The sequence below is a fragment of the Mercurialis annua genome, linkage group LG3, assembly GCF_937616625.2.
Source record: "Mercurialis annua linkage group LG3, ddMerAnnu1.2, whole genome shotgun sequence".
NCBI classification, from domain to species: Eukaryota; Viridiplantae; Streptophyta; class Magnoliopsida; order Malpighiales; family Euphorbiaceae; genus Mercurialis; species Mercurialis annua.
Window position 1 is genome coordinate 62,043,863 of NC_065572.1, and position 24,527 is coordinate 62,068,389.

Consider the following 24,527-nt stretch of genomic DNA (forward strand, 5'->3'; position numbering starts at 1 on the left):
GGCTGAGCAAGCCTGAGGTCCTTTGAGCTTATATTTGTTACTTGTGCAGGAAATACAGTACGGGCGACCCTTTAAGATCGACCCGTATTATTTGGTGCGGTGAACGTGGAACTTATTAGTTTCGTCGTTCCTTTTAGATACTTTTTCAGAATTTGCTTTTTCAAGAATGGATCCCCTACGAGATAATACTCTACCAGCTACCAACAGAGAAGACAGGGAAACAGAACCACCGGCCCTAAATTTTTTCCCCCCAACCAGCGAAGAAGGAGAAACCAGCGACCCCCTGGCGATAAGACAGACGATACCTCCGATAGCCATAGCACCTGATGAAGAGCCAATCAACAACCAAGTAATGTTCAAGGCTTTCCTAGAAATCACCAGTCTACTCAAAGACATCAAACAGAGTATCTCGTTAAAGTCACCAGAGCAGGGATCAGCGAAATCACCAGTACAGAAGTCAACGTCAACCATGGACAAGGGAAAAGAACCGATGCGAGAGGAAGGTGCCCCGGAAAATTCCGCAAAGAAACAAAACGCCCCCATAGTAATTCCAGACGAAGAACGTTGGATGGATGAACAACACACCCTCAAAGGCGGAGAAGAGCATCTGGAAGAAAAAGTCCGCCAAGTCATGAGCAGGCTTGGAATAAGATGTGAAGACGTAGACATCTCTCTTCGAAGTGACTCACCACTTGCAGATTTCATCATCTCTCACGAGTTCCCTACAAAGTTCAGATACCCTCTAAATTTGGAATCATACGATGGAACAGGCTGTCCCAAGAGCCATATTCACAAATTCCAAGCGGTGATCAATGTTCAGACAAACTTAGATCACGTACTATGCAAACTTTTTCCTACTACCTTAAAAGGTCTGGCGCAGGAATGGTACCAGAGTTTAAAGCCAGGATCAGTGCTGACGTTCAAACAATTCTCAGGGCTTTTTCAGGCTAGATTCGTAGCATGCATCCCTCAAAAGAAGCTGTCCACAGACCTGCTGGCCATCATGCAATGGGAAGGAGAGACACTCAGGAAGTATGTAGAAAGATTCAATAAGGAGGCGATGCAGATAGAAGACCTGAGCCAGGAGATCGCCTACACAGCATTACTCAATGGAACTACCAACTCCGACCTACGAAAGGAATTGTTGGCTAAATCACCAAAATCATTTACCACACTGATGACCATCGCACATACACAGATCAGAGTGGATGATGGCCAGAGAGAGATAGAGAATCGCCTTGGACGGGTAGAAGAACGAACATTTGCAGAAAGAAGAAATGGGGACAGATCACCCACAGGAAAGAGGTTCGGAGAAAAAGGCAACGACCATTTCAGAAATAAAAGGAAAAAAGACGAAGATAGGCGGTATACGCCCCTGAACACAACCAGAACCAACGTACTGTTTTGGGTAAAAGACAGCCGAGAGAAGGTCAGATGGCCAAGGAAGATGAACGCTGCATCAGCCAGCAAAAGAGACAACAGCAAATACTGTGAATTTCACAGAGACAACGGCCACACCACATATGAATGCTGGCACCTAAAGGAGGAGATAGAGAAGCTAATAGAAAGGGGATCCCTTTCCCAGTTCGTAAAAAGGGATACTGAAGCCAGAGAGACGGAATCAGAAAGAAAGAAAGAGCGGAAAGAAGAAACCGCCAGAAGACCCAGACCAGAGCCAGCAGGCGTGGTTAACGTAATAATGGGCGGATCGACCGGAGGAGACAGCAATACTACAAGAAAGAAAGCTGCAAGAACAGTCTACTCAGTTAGCCCAGGTGCACCAAATGCTAAGAAATTCAGAAGTGTATCTTTTTCGGAGGGCGATAGTCATGGCTTATCAGTCCCCCATGAGGACGCCCTAGTTGTCAAGGGGCGACTCAACAATTTCGAGGTATCTCGGATGCTTGTAGACACGGGAAGTTCGGTAAACATGATCACAATGGAGGTGTTCGGCAGAATTGGACTCAAGAAAGAAAATTTGACACATGTCTCTACTCCACTGGTGGGACTAGGAGGCAAATCTGTACAGGTGGAAGGATCACTGGAGATAAACATCCAACTGGGAGATGGAGAGATCTACAAAGAGATCCGAGCAGAATTCATGGTGGTCAATATGGACTTTGCATACAACGCAATTCTCGGAAGGCCACTTTTGCACGATACATGCGCATCCATTTGCATGAGGTACCTACTGATGAAAATCCCAACCAGAGAAGGCGATGCCGAAATCAGAGGATGCCAAAAGTCAGTCAGAGAAGCATACTTTACAGCTCTCAAGAAAGTACATATAACCTTGCCAGTACTAACAATGGAACCTCCAGAGAAGAAAGAAAGGGCGGAGCATTATGGGCGAACCGCGAAAATCGAATTATCCCCAGGAAAGGAGATAGAAGTGGGAGATGAGCTAGAAGAAGAAATCAAACGATCTCTGACAGAAAACCTCAGATCGCTTGGAGACTCCTTTGCCTGGACAACAGACGAATTGATCGGAGTAGACCCGGACGTCATATGTCATCGGTTAAACATAGCGACCGACGCGAAGGCAGTGATACAGAAGAAGAGAAGACACTCGCCCGAAAAACAACTCGCCATCGCAGAAGAGGTCGCCCGGTTAAAAGCAGCAAACGTGATCAAAGACGCCTATTACCCAAAGTGGGTAGCAAATGTGGTGATGGTAAAAAAGTCCAATGGCACTTACCGAATGTGTGTGGACTTCACAGATCTGAATAAAGCATGTCCCAAAGATAGTTTCCCGCTCCCACACATTGATCAGTTAGTAGACTCCACAGCAGGTCACGCCCTCTATACATTCCTAGATGCCAAGGCGGGATATCATCAGATACCCATGGCACCTGAAGACCAGGAGAAGACGGCCTTCATAACGGACCAGGGATTATTTTGTTACAAGATGATGCCCTTCGGTCTGAAGAACGCAGGAGCCACATATCAGCGGCTGGCGAACTCAATATTCAGAGATCAGATCGGAAAACACATGGAAGTTTATGTGGATGACATGATCATCAAAAGCATCCGAGCTGAAGACCACCCAACAGATGTGAAGATAGTCCTAGAGACGCTAAAGAGATACCAGCTAAAACTCAATCCGGAAAAGTGCGTATTCGGAGTACCGGCAGGCAAGTTCTTGGGATACATGGTCTCTCAGCGGGGTATTGAGGCTAACCCAGATAAAATCGAAGCGGTCTTAAAAATGACGCCGCCACGAAGCATACATGAAGTCCAGAAGCTCAACGGCCGGATCACGGCTCTAGGTCGGTTCATGTCCTGCTCGGCAAAACGATGTCTACCTTTCTTCAAAACCCTGAAACAGATCAAGAACTTCACATGGACAGCAGAATGCCAGCAGGCGTTTGAGGAATTGAAAAGCTTCCTATCCTCACCCCCACTTTTGGCGAGACCAGATCCGGGCGACGTGTTATATTTATACATCTCTTGCTCTGACGAAACAATAGCAGGAGTATTGGTATCGGAAAAAGGAGGAGAACAATACCCGATCTACTACATTAGCAAAGTGCTCAGAGATGCGGAGCTAAGATACCCGAAGTTGGAAAAGCTGGCGCTGTGCGTATACACCGCCACCATCAAGCTCCGACATTACTTCGAAGGACACCAAGTCATTGTACGGACCGACCAACCATTACGAAAAATCCTCCAGAAGGCGGAGACAAGTGGACGCATAGCAGAATGGGCCGTCAAAATAGGAAGCCTGGGCGTTATCTATGAAGCTCGAAAAGCATTGAAAGCTCAAGCACTAGCCGACTTCTTCGTAGAATTAACATTCAAAGAACCCATGGAGGACAAAACGACTCCCTGGGAGATACACGTCGATGGAGCAGTTTGCGGAGAAGGAGCGGGTATCGGAGTCGTACTCAAAGGACCAGGAAGAATCCAAATGGAATATTCAGCAAGACTCGAATTTCCAGCTTCCAACAATGTTGCGGAATATGAGGCGCTGATAACAGGGTTGCAATTATGCGAAGAGCTCAATATCTCCGAAGTCCAGATCTATAGTGATTCACAGCTGGTCGTGAACCAAGTCTCAGGGAACTTCGAAGTAAAAGAAGCTACATTGAAGAAATACGCCAAGCAAGCCAAAACCTTCTTTGGCGATAATGGGCGATCCTGGTCGTTACAGCAAATACCCAGAGCAATGAATGGAAGATCAGACGAATTGGCAAAGTGGGCAGCAACAAAGAATTACGACTCAATGAGAAACATCCCTCATGAAATCAAACGACAGCCTAGCTTTCAAGAAGAAATTGAAGAAGGCGAAGTACTGATGGTAGAAGGGGAAGAAACCTGGATGACCCCCCTCACAGCATACCTGGCTAATGGAATAGTCCCCGAGGATAAAAAGGAAGCCAAAAGAATAGTGGTACTATCATCAAAATTCGGAATATACAACGGCCGGCTGTACAAACGGTCATTCACCCATCCCTGGCTGAGATGTGTGAACAAAGAAGAAGGAGAGTACATCATGAAAGAATTACATGAGGGGACCTGCGGAGCACATGACGGAGCATCAACACTGGTCAGGAAAGCACTGCTACAAGGCTATTATTGGCCCACGATGAAAGAACAAGCTACAACGCTAGTAAGGGGATGCTGGCCTTGCCAGCAACATGCCTTGGTACCAAGAAAGCAAGCTTCAGAAATGAAACCCATCGGCAGTGCATGGCCGTTCGCTCAGTGGGGTATGGACATCCTGGGACCTCTCCCTTTGGCCACAGGACAACGGAAGTTCCTGGTAGTGGCAATTGACCACTTCACCAAGTGGATAGAGGCAGAACCACTGGCAAAAATCACCCAACAACGCATAACTAACTTTTTCTTTAGATCTATCTTGTGCAGGTTTGGAATACCGAAGGTGCTGATCACAGACAACGGAAAGCAGTTCGACTCAGCAAAGTTTAGAAAGTTTTGTGCCGAGTATCAGATCGACCTAAGGTTCACTTCGGTTTACCATCCACAATCAAATGGGCAAACCGAAGTGGCCAACAGAATCCTACTGGCCGGACTAAAAAGAAGACTAGACGAGTGCAAAGGAAGATGGGTAGAAGAACTCTACAGCGTCCTATGGAACTACCGTACCAACCCCAGAGAATCAACGGGCGAAACTCCGTTCGCCCTAGCCTATGGAACGGAGGCTGTAATTCCTGTAGAGATCGGCGCACCCACGCCAAGGACAGAAGACAACCAACTAAACCTAGAAGAAAACGAGGAAGAGCTCAGGAACAATCTGGATCTCCTGGTTGAAAAAATCAACAGATCAGACATCAGGATGGAAGCCTACAGACAAAAGATGGCCAAACATTTCAACAGCCATGTGAAGAAAAGAAAGTTCGAATTAGGCGACCTCGTCATGAGAAAGACCGAAGTCAAAAAAGGAGAAGCAGGGACCGGAAAGCTGCAACCAAATTGGGAAGGACCTTATACCATCAGCGAGGTCATTAAAGAAGGAACATTCAAACTCACCAACTCCATGGGAATAACCATACCCAGAACATGGAACGCCAACAACTTAAGGAAAATTTAGCAACAGTGGTTCACCTCTCAGCATGATTAGTCATTTAGTATGTATGTATTTAAATTCCTCCAAGTGATATTCCATCACAGCATTGTATTTCAAATTCCTCCAAGTGATATTTCATCACAGTTTACATTTCAATTCCCCCAAGTGATTGTTTCGATCACAGTATTGTATTCACAGTTCTACAAAGTATATATTAATTTACCCTTGCTTGGACAAGGAAATTTCACAGATACTATCTTATCACTAAGAGTTATTGTTTAAACAAAATATTTCCAAAAAAAAAAGGGGGAACTGACGAGTTCAACCCCACAAAGGAAACAATAAATACATGCGATCTAAGCAAACATCGCCCAATAAAAATGCAAACAGAGCAGAATAAAGAAATATATATATTAAAAAGAGGGTAAAATACGCCCTCCAAAAAGTTACAAAGACATAAAAAAAAAAAAAATGAGAAAGGAAAATTCTTCCTATACAAAAACTAAAGGGAGAAGGAGGAATCTAAAGCTTGATCTCTGGCTCAACCTTCTCCGGGACAGCCTCCTTGTTCCCCTCCAAAATATTTGGGACAGATAGCCCCTCCTGCGAACCCCGCCTGGCTGAAGAAGAAGCATCAACAGGAATGTTACCAGAACGGGTGGGGGAAGGGACATCGGCAAGACTTAGAGGATCGGACCCTGGAAGGATAGACTCCAGATCAGAAGGCCGATCCAATAAGTCCAGAGCAGCAAAAGGCCGCTCCGAGGATATAAGCAAGCCGAAGTCCTTCTCCTCAGGACTACCCCCCAAACCAGGTACATGTGGCCCCTCGCCAACCTTGGCAGAATCACGGGCCGCTGGGACAGACTGATCGGCAACCTCAGCAGCATTCTCACCCTTCTCAGGCTTGATAGAGACAAACAAGTCTTGAGGAGAATCTGGCTCACTCTCACTGTTAACCCCCTCGGGAAAGCCATATAAGAATTCAACATTCCCCTCAGGATGACGTTCCAAATATGTACCCACGATGGCTTCAGTGAAGTCAGTCAGATCATTGGCTAGCTGGGCGGTGTTTCGGCGACGCCTCTCCTTCTCACGAATCAGCCTGCCCCGCTTCAAATAAAGCCTCTTCTCAGCAACAGAGACTTTATCATTAAGGGCCGTGACGGTGGTGTCGAACTCCTTCTTGAGATCGTCATAATCAGTACCTTTCAACACCACCTCTGCCGCCAAATTCTTATTTTCCTTCTTAAGGCGGGCGACCTCCTCAGAAAGCACTCGCTGCTGCTTCACAGCACTCTCCCTCTCTCTGGATAACCTATCCACATCAGCACGAAGAGAGTCCAGCTTCTGAGTACACCCGCCGTGTTCGCTGCGAAGAAAGTCATACTTTCCCTTCAGAAGTTTGTACTCCGTCTTTATCTTCACACGCATTTCATCGTCATTTAGACGGTTGGAGCGATATTGACGGAGGGCATAGGCAACCTAAACATAAAATAAAGCCGAGTTAGAAAATAACCATAACAGGAGAAAAAAGGCGAAATCATAAGGTTAGAAAATAATCACCTTTGCCAGTTAGAGAAACAATCGTCCATCAGTACGTTGTCCGGCCTCTTCAAATAGTAATCAACATCCGAAGGGCAGCAGGAACCCCGGAAGATGTCGTGGGCAACGGCAGGACAACGCACAGTAGCATCGGCCCCATACTTCTGAAGGAGCAAGTCGACCTGAGTCACCATTACATCCCTCCTGGGCCTTTTCATAGAGGGTCCTTCCCCCTCAGTATCTTCGCCCCCTGAAGAAGGAGCTCGCCTTTTGCTGCCGGTCGAAGCAGCCGGGGCAGTTTGGGGAACCACAGGAAGGGATCTGGGATGCTTCTCCTTCGCAGGAACCTCCATCTTATCTTTCCCCTTACCGGTGTAAGAGGGAACAGCAGGAGGATTAGGGCTTGTGACAGGTTCCTTTATCTGGAAGCCTGGCAGCACCACCCTAGGAGTGGGAGCAGATTCATCACCCTTCTGAGAAGAAGGTGGTTTGCCTCCGGCCGTAGAAGGAACATCGCCTCCTTTCTTGGCAGGCGCCTTCTTAGCCTCAGAAATCGGCTTGGGAATAGCTTGGGGAAGGGCCTCCCTCTCTCGAGCCTCTCGGCGAGCTTTCCTGTCCTCCATGACCTTCTGCTGAAGTTCCTTGAAGTTCGGCACTGAAAAGTCAAAATAAACAAAATTCAGAAAACGCTCCACAAAAATTAAAGAAAATAAAAGCTTCATGGTACAAACAAGGTACCAGAAGGACTAAGGGGCATAGAAGAAATATTAAGGGGAGAAGAGAGAGGTGGTTCGCCATCATCAGGAAACTCGCCCTCTTTGAGAGGCGAGGTTTCCTGCTTATCATCATTCTTTTTCTTCTTCTTCCCCTTCTTGCCACTCCTTACTCTCCTGCTTCTCTTGGAAGCAACGCCTCGATCCCAACCAAAATAGTGTTCAATGAGCTTCACCACATGAACCTTCTCGCCATCCCGGAGCAAAGTCAACGTTTTCTGATCATCCTCGCTCAATGTAACCTTATCCAATTTCCTAGGACCTTCCAAAAATACATTGGGGATGGAGCCCCAACCCCCTTCCTGTTTAGCAATCACGAAAGAACATTTCCACCGCTTTAAAGAGTTGGGAAGGCCACAAAAGGGAGATCGGCCAGGTTGTAGATAGAAGAACTCATCACTTTTCTTCCTCCCGAGAGAATATATCGCCCGGACAATTTCATAGCCAACCGACCTCTTCAGATGGAGCCCACGAATGAAAATCCCCGTCAAATGGCGATGGGCGTTAGGGTGAAGTTGACCTAAAGGAATTTTAAGATGGTCAAACACCATCTGTGTAAAGCCATCAAGGGGTAGCCTCAAGCCTGCTTCAAAATCTTGTATAAAAATCAACTGCTCGTCGTCACCTAGGACTTGGTCAACAGCCGATCCTTCAGAAGGAATCCGGAGCCCGATGGTGGAGGGAATCTCGTACCTCGCCCTAATCCATACTAGGGCACTTTGACCAAGGACAATGGGCCACTCGGACAAAGGTTTTTTCTTACTAGAAGATACCCCAGAGGAGACTGTACGTCTCTTCAAAACGAAATCCTCCTCATCTCCTTCATCATCGCCCAGTTCACCATCTCCGGCCTCATCTCCACCAGCATCCTCAAGGGGAGCCTCACCCTCTGGCCCTCTGTCATCAACACCCTCCTCACTATCAGGGATCACCTTTTGAGACAACCCTTCCTCGTCAGATGACAACTCCACAAGGGTAGCAAGAGGAACAGGGTAAGTAGGGTCACTGGCAGAACTCTCAGAAGAAGAAGAAGAAGAAGGGGAAGACACTGAAACCTTTAATGTAGACATCCTAAAATATACTATCTGAAAGCAAACAAGAAGAAGAAAACAAGAAGACAAACAAAAATAGCTAAGCCACTTACTGATTAAAAGAGAAAGTCTGGTGCTATGTAACTCGAAGAAAGCCTGGCTGGAGAAATAAGTCAACAGAAGTAAAGAATCAGATAGAAAAATCAAGAGTAAAAGATTTTAAATTAAAGAATAAGTACCTCTTTTATACGCCAAGGTAGACACTCGAATGCCTGACAGCAGGAAACTCCTCGAAATAATCAATGAAAAACCAAAAGTCGCGTTCTTTTATAGTCAGAAAACGCTTCAAATTCGTAACCGTTGAAGGAAACGTTTGGAATTCGAATCATTTCGAAAATTTCGGAAATTCGAATTTTGAAAATTGGCGCTTCAAGTCTTTGACTTAGCAAGATTATAGGGGGGGACATCTGATACCGCCCTAATAATATCAGAACTCCAGGCATCGCCTAACAAATGCTATGCTCGCCTAACGGGTCTCCAAATCTCCCCTCGCCCATGTCTGTCTCGGGCGGACTCATCTAGGTCTGCCATCTAGGCGACCTCATCCACTCTGTTCCCTGACACCCACTACCCGGGATAATCGGGAACGTGCCTTCACCATTATCAATAATCGTGGGACAAACCCACGATTTACCAGATAACAACCGCCTTAAACTCACTATAAAAGCAAGCCACCGAATGCTGAGAAGGGTAAGCACAAATCAGACTTAAATACTCTTACATTCATTTACCTACCAAACAACCCTCTCTGACTTAAGCATCGGAGTGGCTTTCAGGCTGAGCAAGCCTGAGGTCCTTTGAGCTTATATTTGTTACTTGTGCAGGAAATACAGTACGGGCGACCCTTTAAGATCGACCCGTATCAGAAATCATTCAATTAATTAAGTCTAAACATGAAATTAAATTCTTTTTAATTCAAAAAAATACAAATAAGCCCTTTATTTTTATAAACTAACTAAAAACCATAATCAGATTAACACTAATTTAAATTCTTAATTAATTTAACTAAATTTAAATAAATTTTAAAAATATACAATTAATATATGCGAGACATGTAGAATGTTTTAAACAAATTTACAAACGCAAAAGACGTTAATTTAATTTTTCAGGGTACAATTGAAATACAAAAATGCAAAATAGGGTAAAATTGACAAATTTGCAACGTCAGGGTATGATTGAAAAGGGGCTAAAAGGTCGGGTTTTTTTTAAAACATTAGGCCTAAATATTAAAACACAATATCTTTTTTCATTAAACCACTTGTAGATTATGTAGCTTTAAAATTGAACTCAAAATACTATTAATATTTTAAAAAAATTAATTAAATTAAAATAAAATTGATTAAACTTGTAGAAAACAAAATTGTGGACATAAAAATGAGATGTATAAAAATCAATAATTTTTTATTACAATAAATAACAAGATATTCAAATTTAAATTTCATATACCGTATAATTATGTTTTTTCCTATAGACTATAATGATATAACTTTGCGTAAACATATAATAAATTTAGGATCTTTTTACGGTTATTTTGTCTTTTACAAAGTAAATTCTACTTTGTTCACTTATCACCGTTGGATGAATTTTTATCACATTCTCTAATAGCCAAATGAACAAAGTAAAATGTCGCCTTTCTCTTAAATCCATATTGATTCTTTAAAAAATATTATTTGAATTAAAAAAAAAATTAATAGCATTTTTGAAATCTTAAAAATAAAAGAAAAGAATTTATCAAGGATTTTTATTTATTTTTTTAACATAAAAATATTTTTTTATCCATTTTAAGTAGTTACAAGCGTAAAAAATTTAAAAAATATAGATTCATTTTTAATAGCTTGACATAAAAGAAGATATATATCATTTTTTGCATATCGCTTTATAAAAAAAATCAAAATTACATAATTGATGTACCAAAATAAAAATTCAATTCTTAACTTTCTAGTAATTGAATCATCAATCATTCATAAAAAAAAAGAGGACAAACAAATTTTTATAAAAAAAGTGACAAACAAAATTTCGTAGAAAGAAAAAGACCAATACCATAAAAAAATATTTTAAAAATTAAATTGATATATTTCTAAATAATTTCATATAGTCTTGTATGCCATTGATCTACCTTTGATTATTTATTCAAGGTGTTGGACTATTATCAATTAGAAGCTTTTAATCATGTTTGTTAGTGTATAAAAACATCGTAAAACACTCACGTCATAATATAGAGCTTTCAAGAGAAAATCAAGTTCTCAATTTTCTTGAGAAATAGTTAGTTTTTCGCGCCAGTAACACACCTGAGTCGCGGTGCGACCTTGCTTTCACAGGGGCGAAGCAATCTTGTCATGGGCGCGAGGATTTTTAAGAATCCTTATTTTTTGCTAGCATGTAACAGGAGTGATTGATGTGGGTTACGGACGCGACACTCGTGACCATTGGAAATCCAATAGATAGACGTTTGCCACTTGTCAAAAAATTGTTGAAGAATTCAAGTTAGAGCCTAGATCGCGGGTGCAACACATGGAGTTGCGGGCGCGACATAACAATTGTCAGTATTTTTTGTTATCTATTTAAATGAATTAAAAAAGAGTTGTTGGAGGTTATAAATAAACATTAGCCACTACTATGTTAGTGTTATAAAAATCATATCAACTTACAACTCTAAAGCATTTAATTCTTACTTTTTAGCCTATAAAATTGGGTGATTCTTGGTGGTTAGTTTAGTTCTAGTCGATGACTGTATTTTTACAGCTCTCATCATCTTTTCCAGAATAGTTGACTCAATGTGTTGAAAAACCGTTATTATAATTTTCGTTATTATTAATGAAAATTTTAGCCTTTGAGAAAAAAAAATTCTTACTTTTTATATTCAACTGGCTTAATTGCGTAAAAAATCACAAATTTTAGCGTGTTTTGCAAATTTAACATAAACTTTTAATTTTGGCAAATTAATACACAAACTTTTGATTTTTGGCGATTTTAGCACCGATCAATTTTTTGTGAAAACAAATGCTGATGTGTACGCCGGAATAACCACTATTCCGGCGTCCACATCAGCATTTTTCTTGATTTTTTTGAAGAAAAATTGATCGGTGCTAAAATTGCAAAAAATCAAAAGTTTGTGTATTAATTTGCCAAAATTGAAAGTTTATGTTAAATTTGCAAAACACGCTAAAGTTTGTGATTTTTTACGCCATTAAACCTATTCAATTATTATATTGATTGCATTATTTTTATGTTGATACACATTTGTTATTTTACCATTATTGTGGATTATTAATTATCTCTGTAAAATCAATTATTTTTTAAGTGAAAGTTTATCTTTAGAAAATCATTGTATTAAGTTTAGTATAAATTTAAACACCTAATTAGTAGATTTTATAATCTTAATTTTTGATTGAGTAGTGGAGTATGATTGAGTTTAACTATAAAATTACTCTTGACAATTTCTCTTAACTCTAAACCTTTCAATTAAAATTTAATTTCTCAAACAGCCTTATTCACCCCTCTTTTAAGTTGCATTTGAGATTTCAAAGGGTTAATTGCAAGTTAAATTAATAATTTCAGCGTGATTTGCAATTACAATACAAATTTTAAAATTTAACAATATTAGTCACCAAGTTTTATTTTCTTTGGCAAATTAGAATACTGAAATTAAGAAAACACTAATGTGGATATTTTTATTATTGTATAATTGATCGATGTTTCAATTTGCTAAAAAATAATAATTGATAACTGATATTCATACATTTCAAAATTCGTGTTATACTTTCAAAATTCGTGTTATAATTGCAAACCACACTAAATTTTACTATAATTTAATTTACAATTAATTCTAAATTGAAATTGAAATTGGTTCATGCTTATTAGATGAATTTTCAACCAAACCAACAAAAAAGGATGAAAAAAATAGACTATATATTTTATTTTATAAAATAAGAGAATATAAAATATGTCTACCGTTAATAAAAAAAATTATTAATAATATACAAAGAGGAAAAAAATTAGAACAAAGGGTCAACGCGCCCCCTAAACTTGTAGTACGGGGTCATCTAATCCAATTTATACTTTTTTGAGCAACTAACCCCAAAACTCTTCAATTTTAGGTCAAATAACCCATAATTATATTATTAAAATGTGTAAAATATAAATCGGAGGCGATGGATGCAAAAAGGTAATTAGATATTTCTCTAATTGTTGCGATATAATTATTCTAAATCTATTTTTTTAAAATAAAAATATAAATTATGGGGTTATTTGACCCAAAAATGAAGAGTTATGGGGTTAGTTGCTCAAAAAAGTATAAATTGGGTTAGATGATCCCGTGTTATAAGTTCAGGGGGCACGTTGACCCTTTGTTCAAAAAAGATTATAAACGGCTAGAAACACACGTATTGGATTTTCCTTATTTAGCTAAGATATTGTTTTTCAATTCACTTGCCATGTTTCACATAAAAACATGGTCATTCAGTCTCAAAATTTGATTTGCTAACATGATGTGAAAGGTAAATTTTGAATTCAATAAAACATTATGTAGTTACTTGACCTTCTTCTTTCATATAAACCTTTGCTGCAATGATTTTTTTAATCTTCGTAAATATAAAGATATTTTTTTTTAACATAGATACTAATAAATTAGATTTTAGATTAACAAAAAATTTACTTAATCCGGATTATATCTCACTTATAAATACAAATAGCTTATCACAAAAAGCATCATGTCCGGAGGCAGAGGAGGAGTCTATTCAAACTTAAAAAAAGAAAACATGTTTTCATTATTAAATTTTAATTGTTAAACTAAACTTTTTATATAATTGATCTCTTTCAATTTTTACTTTTTAAAAACTCGAACTTTTTAAAATTTATCATTATTAAATTTTAATTTTCATATAATAGACCCCTCTTAAATTCTGATCATGGCTCCGCTGTGCCCACCTCCCTCGTTTTTGGGTGTATAATTCAACATCAATATAAGCGGAAGGATAATTTATTAGAAACCAAGGAAATTAAAGCTGAAACTTACAAAATCTCATTGTCATTGTACCTATCGCATTTCACTTTTTAGATTTTCCACTACTTATTTACAATTAATAGTATCAAAAAGACAGATCATTTTAGATACAGATATACATTTTTTTGAAATCTTTTTGCCATAAAAACTTAGGAGTATATTTACAAAATTACTGGAAATAATTAAACCTGATCAAATTCAGTAATTTAACGACCCCAAGCCTTTGTATACAACTACAAGGTAACCCTTACATTAACCTTAGAATTAAGAACAAACTAAAAAACAATTCATTAGAAAAAATAACAAATAAAAAATTAATGTTATAACTTGATCGATTTACTATGTAATGAAATTAACTAAACTAAAGGGTTAATGGATTCAATTGTTAAACGAAAACAGAAATTATAAATATTAGTGTTAATTATTAAAAAGTGCTTGGAATTTAGCAAAATTCATGATTTAATCACTTTTTTTAATTTTTACAATGCTATGCATTATCTCTTAATTTTATTTTATTCTATAATTTCATGGAAAGTGGTCATCTATATGTAATGTACTGTGTACACCTCTTCTCTCTGAAAACAAATTTTTTTTTTCTTTCTGCATCTTCTTAAGAGTGGAAGAAGATGATTTTTCCGGTTAACCGGAAAATCATCTTTTTTCCGTCCATATCACTATTATTTATAGATTTATTTTTTTTGTTTCAATAAAATTTATTTAAAGTGTTTGTTTATTTGAATTTTAATTTGATTGAATAAATCTTTAAGCTCTTTCGCAACTTTTTGATCCGAAGTTTTAGATCGCTCAAGATTCTTTATCTTTTCTTGAAATGTTATATCTACGTTCTTGTAGATCTAAAATTCGAGAGATGTTTTTTGATGTCGTGTTTTGTTTCTTATTAGATCTAATTTTTGGTACCATGCTGAAATGAGACTTGAAGAATTTGAAATTTTAAGAATAGAGCAGTTACAAGATTGTATTTCAATATATGAATCATAAATGTATTAGGTAACTCATTTGATGGTTTGAAAAGCCCTTATCGATAACTATATGTACAGTTGTATTTACAACACTCATTGTATTATGTTAGAACAATTCTTTCAGTTTGTTGAAAAACTGTTCATTTATATAATTTTTATTATTATTAATAAAAAATTGTCCTTTGTCAAAAAAAAATAGATACACTAGCTCTTGCCAAAAAAAACATTGAAAGTTTGCACATAATATTATAAATATTAAAAAGATATAATTAAATAGCAAATTTCACCAACATGCGAACATGTTTTAATAATTAACCCTAAATACTCAAGTACATATTAATCTTTAATTGCTTTATATATTATTTATCCAAAAGTTAATTTAATAAATCCAGTACTTATAAAAATTTCTCAAAATAAATTACTCCTAAAAGCAAATTACAGTTTGAACCTATAATTTTACGCGGTGAATTTGGTTTACTCGAAAAAAATTCCTATAAATAGAGAGAGTGAAGTTCATTAAAAACATAAAGCAAAGAGAATGGAAAACATGGAGGAGAAAGGCTTCCATGGGAAGAAGAAGCAAAAGGGAGGAATGATTACAATGCCCTTCATATTTGGTAAGCTTAAGCCCATTTCCATGGCGTAACATATACATATACATATACATAATTTGTGTTTTGATTTCTAAATTTGTAGCAAATGAGGCGTGTGAGAAGCTTGCGGTGGTCGGATTCAACGCCAATATGATTAGCTACTTAACGACGCAGCTTCACATGCCGTTAACCAAAGCCGCCAATACTCTCACCAACTTCGGCGGAACCTCCAGCCTGACTCCGCTCCTCGGCGCCTTCCTCGCCGACGCCTACGCCGGCCGCTTCTGGACTATAACCATTGCTTCCATTATCTACCAATTGGTAATAAATACTCTTAAAACTCTATTAAGAAACCATTTCTAAGAAATTATTAATTATACATGCATAATAGCATGTGAGATTTACTGGGAATTTTTTAATTATACAAGAATAATAAAATATAGAGCTGTTAGTGATACTAAATCTTAATCCTATGTTTTAATTTAATATCAAAACCTTAGTCCGTATCAAAATAGTATCTAACTTTTATTTTCTATTTATAAACGCTATGATATCTCATCAATTTACTATATGGTAAAGTAATCGGGTGAAGCATATTTTTAAGATATAAATCAATTTCATTGTACCGCTTAGTTTAATTATGATTAAAAAATAATTAAAATTTCAATATAACTTTGATCATAATTGAAGTTTTGCCACCAAATTGAAATATAGAACAAAGATTTAATATCGTTCCGTCTTTTAACCCGAAGATTAACCCATACTATTAGGATAATTATAAAATTTTATACCTCAAAAGTTAATGAACTTACCAAATATTTTTCTTATTTTTATGTGTATCAGAGCATGACATGCTTAACATTATCAGCAATATTGCCGGGCGCAAGGCCACCACCATGTAAACTAGGCGAACAAGTTTGCGAGCAAGCGGATACGGGTCAAATAGCAATCCTCTATGTCTCACTTCTACTCGGAGCTTTAGGGTCAGGAGGGATCCGACCCTGTGTAGTCGCATTCGGGGCGGACCAGTTCGACGAAACGGATCCAAAGCAGACCACAAAAACTTGGAAATATTTCAACTGGTATTATTTTGTGATGGGAGTATCCATATTGCTGGCTGTGACAGTGCTTGTTTATATACAAGACAATATTGGATGGGGATGGGGCCTTGGAATTCCCACCATTGCTATGTTTTTGTCGATTATTGCTTTTGTTTTTGGATACCCGCTTTACCGGAACTTGAATCCGGCTGGGAGTCCGTTTACCCGGTTGATACAAGTGTCGGTAGCTGCGTTTAAGAAGAGGAAACTGGGCTTGGTTTCGGATCCTGAGATGCTGTACCAGAATGATGAACTTGATGGAGCTATTTCTATTGGTGGAAGGCTTGTTCACAGTAATTATATGAAGTAAGTACTCTTTTTCTTTGTCTTTTTGGGTAAACATGTCATTTTCATTTTAGTTTTGCCACATATATCGAACTGTATTTTTAGAAGAAAAAAAATTAATTTTAATTTGGATAACAATTTTTAATTTTAAATATAATGATGGTTTTTTATAGAAATTTAATAGGTATCTGCTGACGTAAATTTTTTATATGTTCGTTCAAATTAACGATCGTGAACTCTTCTACTCGTGAATTAATAATCGATAATATTTTAATTTAAATTATAAATAGTGAATTATTATTTGATTGATTCAATATATATATATATATATATATATATATATATATATATATATATATATATAGGGTTTAAATGGCTAAAGAAATTTAAAAAAAAAATATGTGCTTTTTTTAAATAACTTGAAGAATGTTTTTATATTCTGACTAGAAATAACAATGATAATATGCATAAATAAATCTATTTAATATATATAAACATTATTATCTTAATCATATATCATTATCTTAGAGTGTGTATTAATTTAGAATAAAGGAGTACATAATTATCTAAATTCTTCATGAAAGTACAGATATTTATTCTGTCTATAATAGCTTAACAAAAATTTATCCCCATTCCATGAATAGATACAATAATATGACAACTATGCTATTATTATGATCACTATCATCATCACTTTGTAAAGATGAAGATAGCTATTAGTATAATTTGCAAACAGAAAAATGATGACTTAATAATTTGAAATTGTACAGTTTTCAGTATTTGATTTTATTAGTCTCTTAGGCTAAATTACAAAAGCCAGTTCATATCCCCAGCTCACTTGTATACTAACAATCGACAAGTTGGGCACATGAATGTAGCGTGTATACGGAATTGAACTTACTAACAAAAATAATCAAACTGAATTAATAAAAAATAAATCGAATGGAATTGAAAATGAAAATAATCGGTTTTGCTTAATATTATAAATTATAATATAAACTTTTTTAAAAGTTTTCGTTTGGCTTGGTTTTTAATTTCTAAAAATTAAAAATAAAAACGAACTATTATGTGATTAATGCTAAAAGGTATAATATATTAGTGTCATTTAAATTTTATTTTAAATTTTAGATTTTTGAAATTTTGAAAAAAAATAGACAATTAATTTTTGTATTTTAAAAGAGTTAATTGAACATAATCAAAATTTATCTTAGAATTTAATTTTGTTTATATTTTTTAAAAAAAAATTGATGAGTTTTTTAATACTTTTTTATATCGAACCAAACTGAATGAGCGGTGCAGTGCTGGACACATCATTTGGGTGTGTCTATCTATACTTGTTTAAAATTCCATGTGGTGGTGACTTCCACAAATATTATCATGGAGTGTTTATAAAATATCGAGAAAAAAACAACCAAAAAAATAGTAAAAATTAGATCACATTTTATAATCTAAAAACCCGAGAAATTTTTAGGTAGACCGAGTCTATCACGTCATCCGTAGACTAAACCACTCATAGTGCAACACCTCAATAGAATGATGGCAATATCGTAATAATTGTGCAATAAATGCATTTAAATCTTAATGGTGATATTACGATATTGCCATCATTCTAATGAGGTGTTGTATTATGAATGGATTAATCTATGGATGATGTGGTAGACTCGGTATACCTAAAAATTTCTCCTAAAAACCTTATCCTAATTACATGTTTGAGTTTTTTCTTATTCTTGCATTTTGGCTTTATATTTCAAATCTCGTTCAACCTAGTTTTTATTAAAAACAAAACACTGTACAACCATTTCTGAAAACACTTTTTAAAATAGTTTTTAAAACGGTTTCTAAGTTTTAAAAAAATTTAAAAATAAAATTATAAAGAGTATTTTTTATTTATTTTCTAAATTGGAGACAGTATGAGTAGAAACATTATTCTTCTTTGTTTTTTTTAAAAAAAAATTATATTTTACAATCTATCTTTTTAACCCAACTTTTTTAACTAATTTTACGTGGAAAATTTGTCTAATTCTGAATAGAGTACTTTTTACAAATTTTCAATTATCCTTCCTTGTCTAATTCTGAATTCATTTCAATTCACTAGTAGGCCTCTATATGGGCCTGATATCCGCATAAGCCCGCCCAAAGTTGTTCAGCTATTACAGGATTAAACCCTTAATTTCAATTATAAATCAGTTTGAACCTATTAGACCTAGATTTTTGGATTTTAAATTTATTTAAGATTTCACATAATCCTAAAAAAATCTAATTCAAACCTTCATAAATCTAATTTATAGACTAAACTTAATTTTTTTTGTTTTTTTGACAAGACTAAACTTAATTTAATGAAATGTATTATTCAACTCAATTTTGAACTTATATATATAGAGTAGATTCAGGTAAGAGTCCAACCTAAATCTGTCCATTATGATAAGATCTATGAATCACTAATAATGACATTAATTAAGTCCAGCCCAGTCTCCTCAGTTTATTTTTTGGTTTTCTTCAAAAATCTCCTTCAAATATTTTTTTTTCAAAAATTGGCTATAATTGCCCACCCTCCCCCCTAATTTTTATTTCTGGCTCGGCGCTTGAATGTTTATGATATTGAAATATTATTTATTTCATTTAGTTATTAGATATCCTAACACTCAAACAATAATAGTTTGTAGCACGAGTTATATGACACGTTCATTACGTTAAATAATTATTCCTAACCTAATATATGAACCCAAAAAATTGCAGGTTTCTTGACAAAGCAGCCATTGTAACAGAAGAAGACAATCTCAAAAACGGCAACCAACCAAATCTATGGAGATTAAACACAGTCCACCGAGTCGAAGAGCTCAAATCAGTCATCAGAATGGGACCAATTTGGGCAGCAGGAATTCTCCTAATCACAGCTTATGCTCAACAAAGCACATTTTCTCTCCAACAAGCCAAATCCATGGACAGACATCTCTCGAAATCCTTCCAAATCCCCGCCGGTTCCATGTCCGTATTCACCATGACCTCAATGCTCATGACCATAGCTTTATACGACCGTTTCTTCGTTCCATTCGCTCGTAGATTCACGGGCCTGGATCGCGGAATCACCTTCTTACACAGGATGGGAATCGGCTTTTTCATCTCCGTTATAGCCACTCTAGTCGCAGGTTTCGTAGAAATTAAACGAAAACACGTAGCTGAACAACACGGGCTACTAAATTCTCATCATCAGATCCCCATTTCAGTATTCTGGCTTGTCCCTCAGTATTCTCTGCATGGAATTGCAGAAGCCTTCATGTCCATCGGGCATTTGGAGTTTTTCTACGATCAAGCCCCGGAAAGCATGAGAAGTTCCGCTATGGCGTTATTCTGGACCGCGATTTCTGTCGGGAATTACGTGAGTACCCTTCTAGTTACCTTGGTGCACAAGTTTTCTGCTGGCCCTAATGGAACAAACTGGCTGCCTGATGATAACTTGAACAAGGGGAAACTAGAGTATTTTTACTGGCTGATTACAATTTTACAAGTTGTTAATCTGATTTACTATTTGATTTGTGCTAAAACGTATACGTTTAAGCCTGTTGAAGTTCATAATAAGGAGAGTAGTGAGTCTGAAGAAGGTGATGGTTTAGAGCTTACTGTAAACAAAAAGTGAATCAGAAAGAAGAAGAATCTGATACGTACTTTGAATAAATGACTAATAGTTAGGTCAAATGGAAGAACTTTTGTGTAAAATATTATTCCACGCTAACATATAATATGAAGTGATATTTCAATAATATGTGGTTGTAAATCTGTAATATTATTGCTACTCTTATAGCACTTTTTGTTGAGATGCTATTGTGATCTATACCAAAATTATGTTATGCAATTGGTCGGCCAGTTTCCACTAGTTAAAAGTATTGATATAAATAAATTTATTATCTTATTTCTCTTTGTTTTAATTATTAAAAAATATCTCATTTTTTATGTATGGTTCAAATTTTTAACAAATTTTAATAAATTTGTTAATTTTTAATATTAACTGTAGTCATTTGTTTAAACCGGAATAGAAAAAGTTCAAATATATCCTTTATATTTGAAATTTTTATAATAAAATAACAAATAGAAATAATATAAAATATATTTATATATTCTTTTATTTTAATTTGAATAAATAATTATAATTGAAAAATAAACTAAAATTTATAAATTTGAGCATAAACGAAAAGTTTCAAAAATAATAATTAAACCTTTCTCTTTTTGTTATTGTATTATTTTTAATATTTAATCAATTGTCAATTAGAGATTGGTTTGATTAGTATTTTTAGTTTGTGAAAGTTTTGGGGTGAAGATTAATCAAATTTGATCTATTTCGAGCTGACGTAAAGAAGTGGATGACGCGTAGTGAATTTGACTGTCTTATAGTGCAGTTTAGGTTTGAAATTAGGGAAGAACTTTCCATTGTAATGGAAATATACTAAAAATATAAAAGATAAGAATATAATTTAAAATGAACTCAACTAAATTATAACATGGTGATTGATGATAGTTGATTAAACTATTTAAAAATATTAAAATTGATTACTATATTTAAAATTATGATAATAAATGTTACTACAATATAAAACACAAAAAGTTCATAGTTATGAAGTAGTTAGGCCATTACAATAAAATCATAGTTCATGTTTTATTTATAAAAAAAAAAACTCAAAATACATCATTTGGATTGAGTGATTTTATATAATTATAATTTAAATTTAAAATAAAATAAAATAAATTGTTTGATAAAATAAACAATAAGTGTTAAAAATGCATCATTTGCAAGATTCATAATTTAACATTTTATGTTATACTTTCTTTGCTCCGTTTAAAAAAGAACATAATACATAAAAATAATAAGATGATAATTGATATTTTTTTATTTTATCTCTAATAATGTAAAATATATTTTGAAATTATAATAATTGATTTTTAAAAGAAAAAAATAATTTTTTAATGCAAAAATAAGATACATCATTCTTCAAACGGAACAGAAAGAATAAGTGAGAAAATTAAAATTCATTTTTCATTATAAAAAGAGAACTATTGTTTTCTAAGATGGTAATTATCTTAATATTTTATAATTACCTTTAAAAATTGAAATTTTACATTGAATATTAAGTTAAAAAAATTAGATTACAAAATTTCATTTTTTTATAAAATAATAAATTATTTTTATATTGTATAATCTTATTTTTTAAAAGCTTAAATTTAAATTTAATACAAATCGTAGAATTTTCTATGAATTTTTAATTTCATAAATTTGATTATATATAAAATATAGTAAAATGTAACAAGAATTTGGCACCATAATATAACGTGCATGCTGGTTACGCAGACCGCAACTCTAGCAAATCTTCCCAATTTTGCACCCAATAACCTCTCAATTCCATCCCTTTTCTGTTTCTCAATTTCCCATTCCCATCCATCTACAAGAAATTTCAATTGTTTTTTTGATATTTCAACACCAAGAAATTTTATTCATTTCATTCAATTTTTTGGCAATTTCCATTACGCGTCATGAAAAGGTATTTCTTTAACACCGCCCAAAATGAAGAACCGCCGCAATCGCCGCCGTCTCACCAACAGCATCGCAAACCTATTTATAACCATCAATCGGCCATGACGGAGGAGAAAAGACAACCGCCGTTGACGGCCGTTGTGGACGCTTTTGAGGAGCTGGCAAAGCATTTGAAATCTATACGAGATGATCATAATAATAATATCAACGGTGCAGATCTTCGGTTGGATACGTTTTGTGATGCCTGTTCTTTGGTTTCTATTTTCTTTAATTGCCTCGGCCTCGCTTTCAAATTTGCCGAGTCTGAATATGTCGCAAAGGTTTGATCTTAATTTTAAATTTTCATTTCGCTGTTTTTTTCTTTTTTTATAATTGGGTCGGGAGAGCGCTTGTTGGAATTTTTAACAAACGACCTAACAGTTCGCTTAACAGTTTGCTGGCCAGCGTTTATAGCTCATTGTTTCATTTCGCTGTTGTTAATTAGGTTTTAATTTCTATATTGAAACTGGAATTATTTGGTCAGGTCTGTAATCTTATGGATGCCTCAAAGATGCACAATAGTTTAAAAAAGGTGCTTGATTTGGATGTTGAAAATAATACGGTTAGAACACCGAGAAGCTATTCGCGTGATTTGAGGCGAGTGAGGCAGGGTCTTGATCTTATTCGAGCTTTATTTGAACAATTTTTATCGACACAGTAAGGTTTCACGGAATTATGATGTGGAATTGACATTTTTTAAAATTGTATGATGGTATATTTGTATGGATTTGTGATCTGATATATTGAAATTTGTTTGGGTTAGTGATTACTCTTTAAAAGACGCAGCTACTTCAGCTTATTCTCAAGTTTGTGCTCCGTTTCATACATGGGCGGTCAGGACTGCTGTTTATGCCGGAATGTATACTCTTCCGACGAGGGACCAACTTCTGATGAGGCTCAATGAAACTGGTGAGTTCTGCTCAACTTTTATGCACAAACAGTTTCTAATAGACTGCATAGCCTAGAATGTAGATTACGTTTGGTTCATGGAATAGGTAAAAATTATAATAGTTATCTTGTGTAAAATGACTGTTTTTTAATTTATAGAATAATAATTTCATGGCATTATTACTCCATAGTAGGATTCCACTTATTAAGTAAAGAATAATTTTTCCTTTCTTTAGGAATAGTTATTAAGAATGTGTATTCCATTTCATAAATCAAACATAGTCATAGAAACTAAAATTACATGATTGTTAGCTTCTCAAATAGGTTGTAATAAGTCGAATCAACACATGAGTTATTTAAGTTTAGATCAAAAAATACTCGAAATCAACTTCATGCTAATTGAGCAGAGCTTGATCACGAGCTACTATGAACCAAGTTCGAGTATTGGAGTATTCGAATGGAGAAACTCGCTGAGTTTAATCGATTTTAAAATGATTTACTAATTTACTGTTATAGTTATATTCTAAATTTATTAACAAAAGAATTTGATCGAGTCAAGTCGGAATATTGTAATAATTTCGACCTTGAGCTCAATCTCTGAAAATATAGCTCGATCGAGTTGGAGTTTCAAATTTTAAAATCAAATCGAGTTTGAGTTCGATAGTGTTTCTACTCCAATCAGCTCGGTTACATCCTCATTTCAAGTATAATATCGGAACAAACTTTAAAAAGTTTGTGCGTTTATATGTCTTTGGATTATAAACAGGCAAAATTGTCAGAGTTTGAAGACGGAATACCTTGTTGAACTCTTTGTTGTGTACATTGTTGCAGATCAGTCAGCGGAGAAGAAGATGAGAAGATACATCAACGCCTCAATTCCAGTAATAAATTACATAGATAACCTTTACATTTCCAGGAATATCAGCTTGGACTGGTGATTTCGCCTGCCGGCTCGGTTTGTTGTATTTGAATAGCAGCTGCAGTTTCTATAGCTGCAATTTGTACTAGCTTGTAGTTCAATTCTGTCATTCTAGCATCTTCCTCACTGTTGCTACAGATTAGCAATGGATTTGCACATAAGAATATAACCTTAACACTAATCAATAAACTCATTCTTTTTGTTTATTGTTTTTCTTCCAAAAGTGATTAATATCTGGTTGATTTAGAAAAATTGTCTCCA

General features: G+C 35.6%; 3 protein-coding genes across 3 annotated transcripts; all 3 read left to right on the forward strand.

The window, feature by feature from the left end:
* Positions 1–469: 469 nt before the first annotated feature.
* Positions 470–5,554, forward strand: LOC126672812 (uncharacterized). Its single transcript, XM_050366763.1, has 2 exons — positions 470–4,801; positions 4,913–5,554. The coding sequence occupies exons 1-2, from the start codon at positions 470–472 to the stop codon at positions 5,552–5,554; spliced, it is 4,974 nt and encodes a 1,657-aa protein (XP_050222720.1).
* Positions 5,555–15,427: 9,873 nt separating this feature from the next.
* On the forward strand, positions 15,428–20,657 carry LOC126674092 (protein NRT1/ PTR FAMILY 3.1). The gene is made up of 4 exons (XM_050368466.2): positions 15,428–15,538; positions 15,618–15,835; positions 16,358–16,920; positions 19,636–20,657. The coding sequence occupies exons 1-4, from the start codon at positions 15,460–15,462 to the stop codon at positions 20,531–20,533; spliced, it is 1,758 nt and encodes a 585-aa protein (XP_050224423.1). The 5' UTR covers positions 15,428–15,459; the 3' UTR covers positions 20,534–20,657.
* A 1,554-nt stretch (positions 20,658–22,211) lies between these two features.
* LOC126673475 (ACD11 homolog protein) lies at positions 22,212–24,472 on the forward strand. Its single transcript, XM_050367631.2, has 4 exons — positions 22,212–22,740; positions 22,944–23,116; positions 23,223–23,368; positions 24,179–24,472. Exons 1-4 carry the CDS (start codon positions 22,420–22,422, stop codon positions 24,283–24,285), a joined length of 747 nt encoding a protein of 248 aa, XP_050223588.1. The 5' UTR covers positions 22,212–22,419; the 3' UTR covers positions 24,286–24,472.
* The last annotated feature ends 55 nt before the right edge of the window (positions 24,473–24,527 follow it).

Excerpts from the sequence above, each read along its gene's own strand:
- LOC126672812 (XM_050366763.1), top strand. The coding sequence starts at position 470 with ATGGACAAGGGAAAAGAACCGATGCGAGAGGAAGGTGCCCCGGAAAAT. Across the intron at positions 4,802-4,912 it reads ACTTCACCAAGTGGATAGAG|TTCGACTCAGCAAAGTTTAG; the intron begins GCAGAACCACTG and ends AACGGAAAGCAG.
- LOC126674092 (XM_050368466.2), top strand. The coding sequence starts at position 15,460 with ATGGAAAACATGGAGGAGAAAGGCTTCCATGGGAAGAAGAAGCAAAAG. Across the intron at positions 15,836-16,357 it reads CTTCCATTATCTACCAATTG|AGCATGACATGCTTAACATT; the intron begins GTAATAAATACT and ends TATGTGTATCAG. Across the intron at positions 16,921-19,635 it reads GTTCACAGTAATTATATGAA|GTTTCTTGACAAAGCAGCCA; the intron begins GTAAGTACTCTT and ends AAAAAATTGCAG.
- LOC126673475 (XM_050367631.2), top strand. The coding sequence starts at position 22,420 with ATGAAAAGGTATTTCTTTAACACCGCCCAAAATGAAGAACCGCCGCAA. Across the intron at positions 23,117-23,222 it reads GAACAATTTTTATCGACACA|TGATTACTCTTTAAAAGACG; the intron begins GTAAGGTTTCAC and ends TGTTTGGGTTAG. Across the intron at positions 23,369-24,178 it reads GATGAGGCTCAATGAAACTG|ATCAGTCAGCGGAGAAGAAG; the intron begins GTGAGTTCTGCT and ends ACATTGTTGCAG.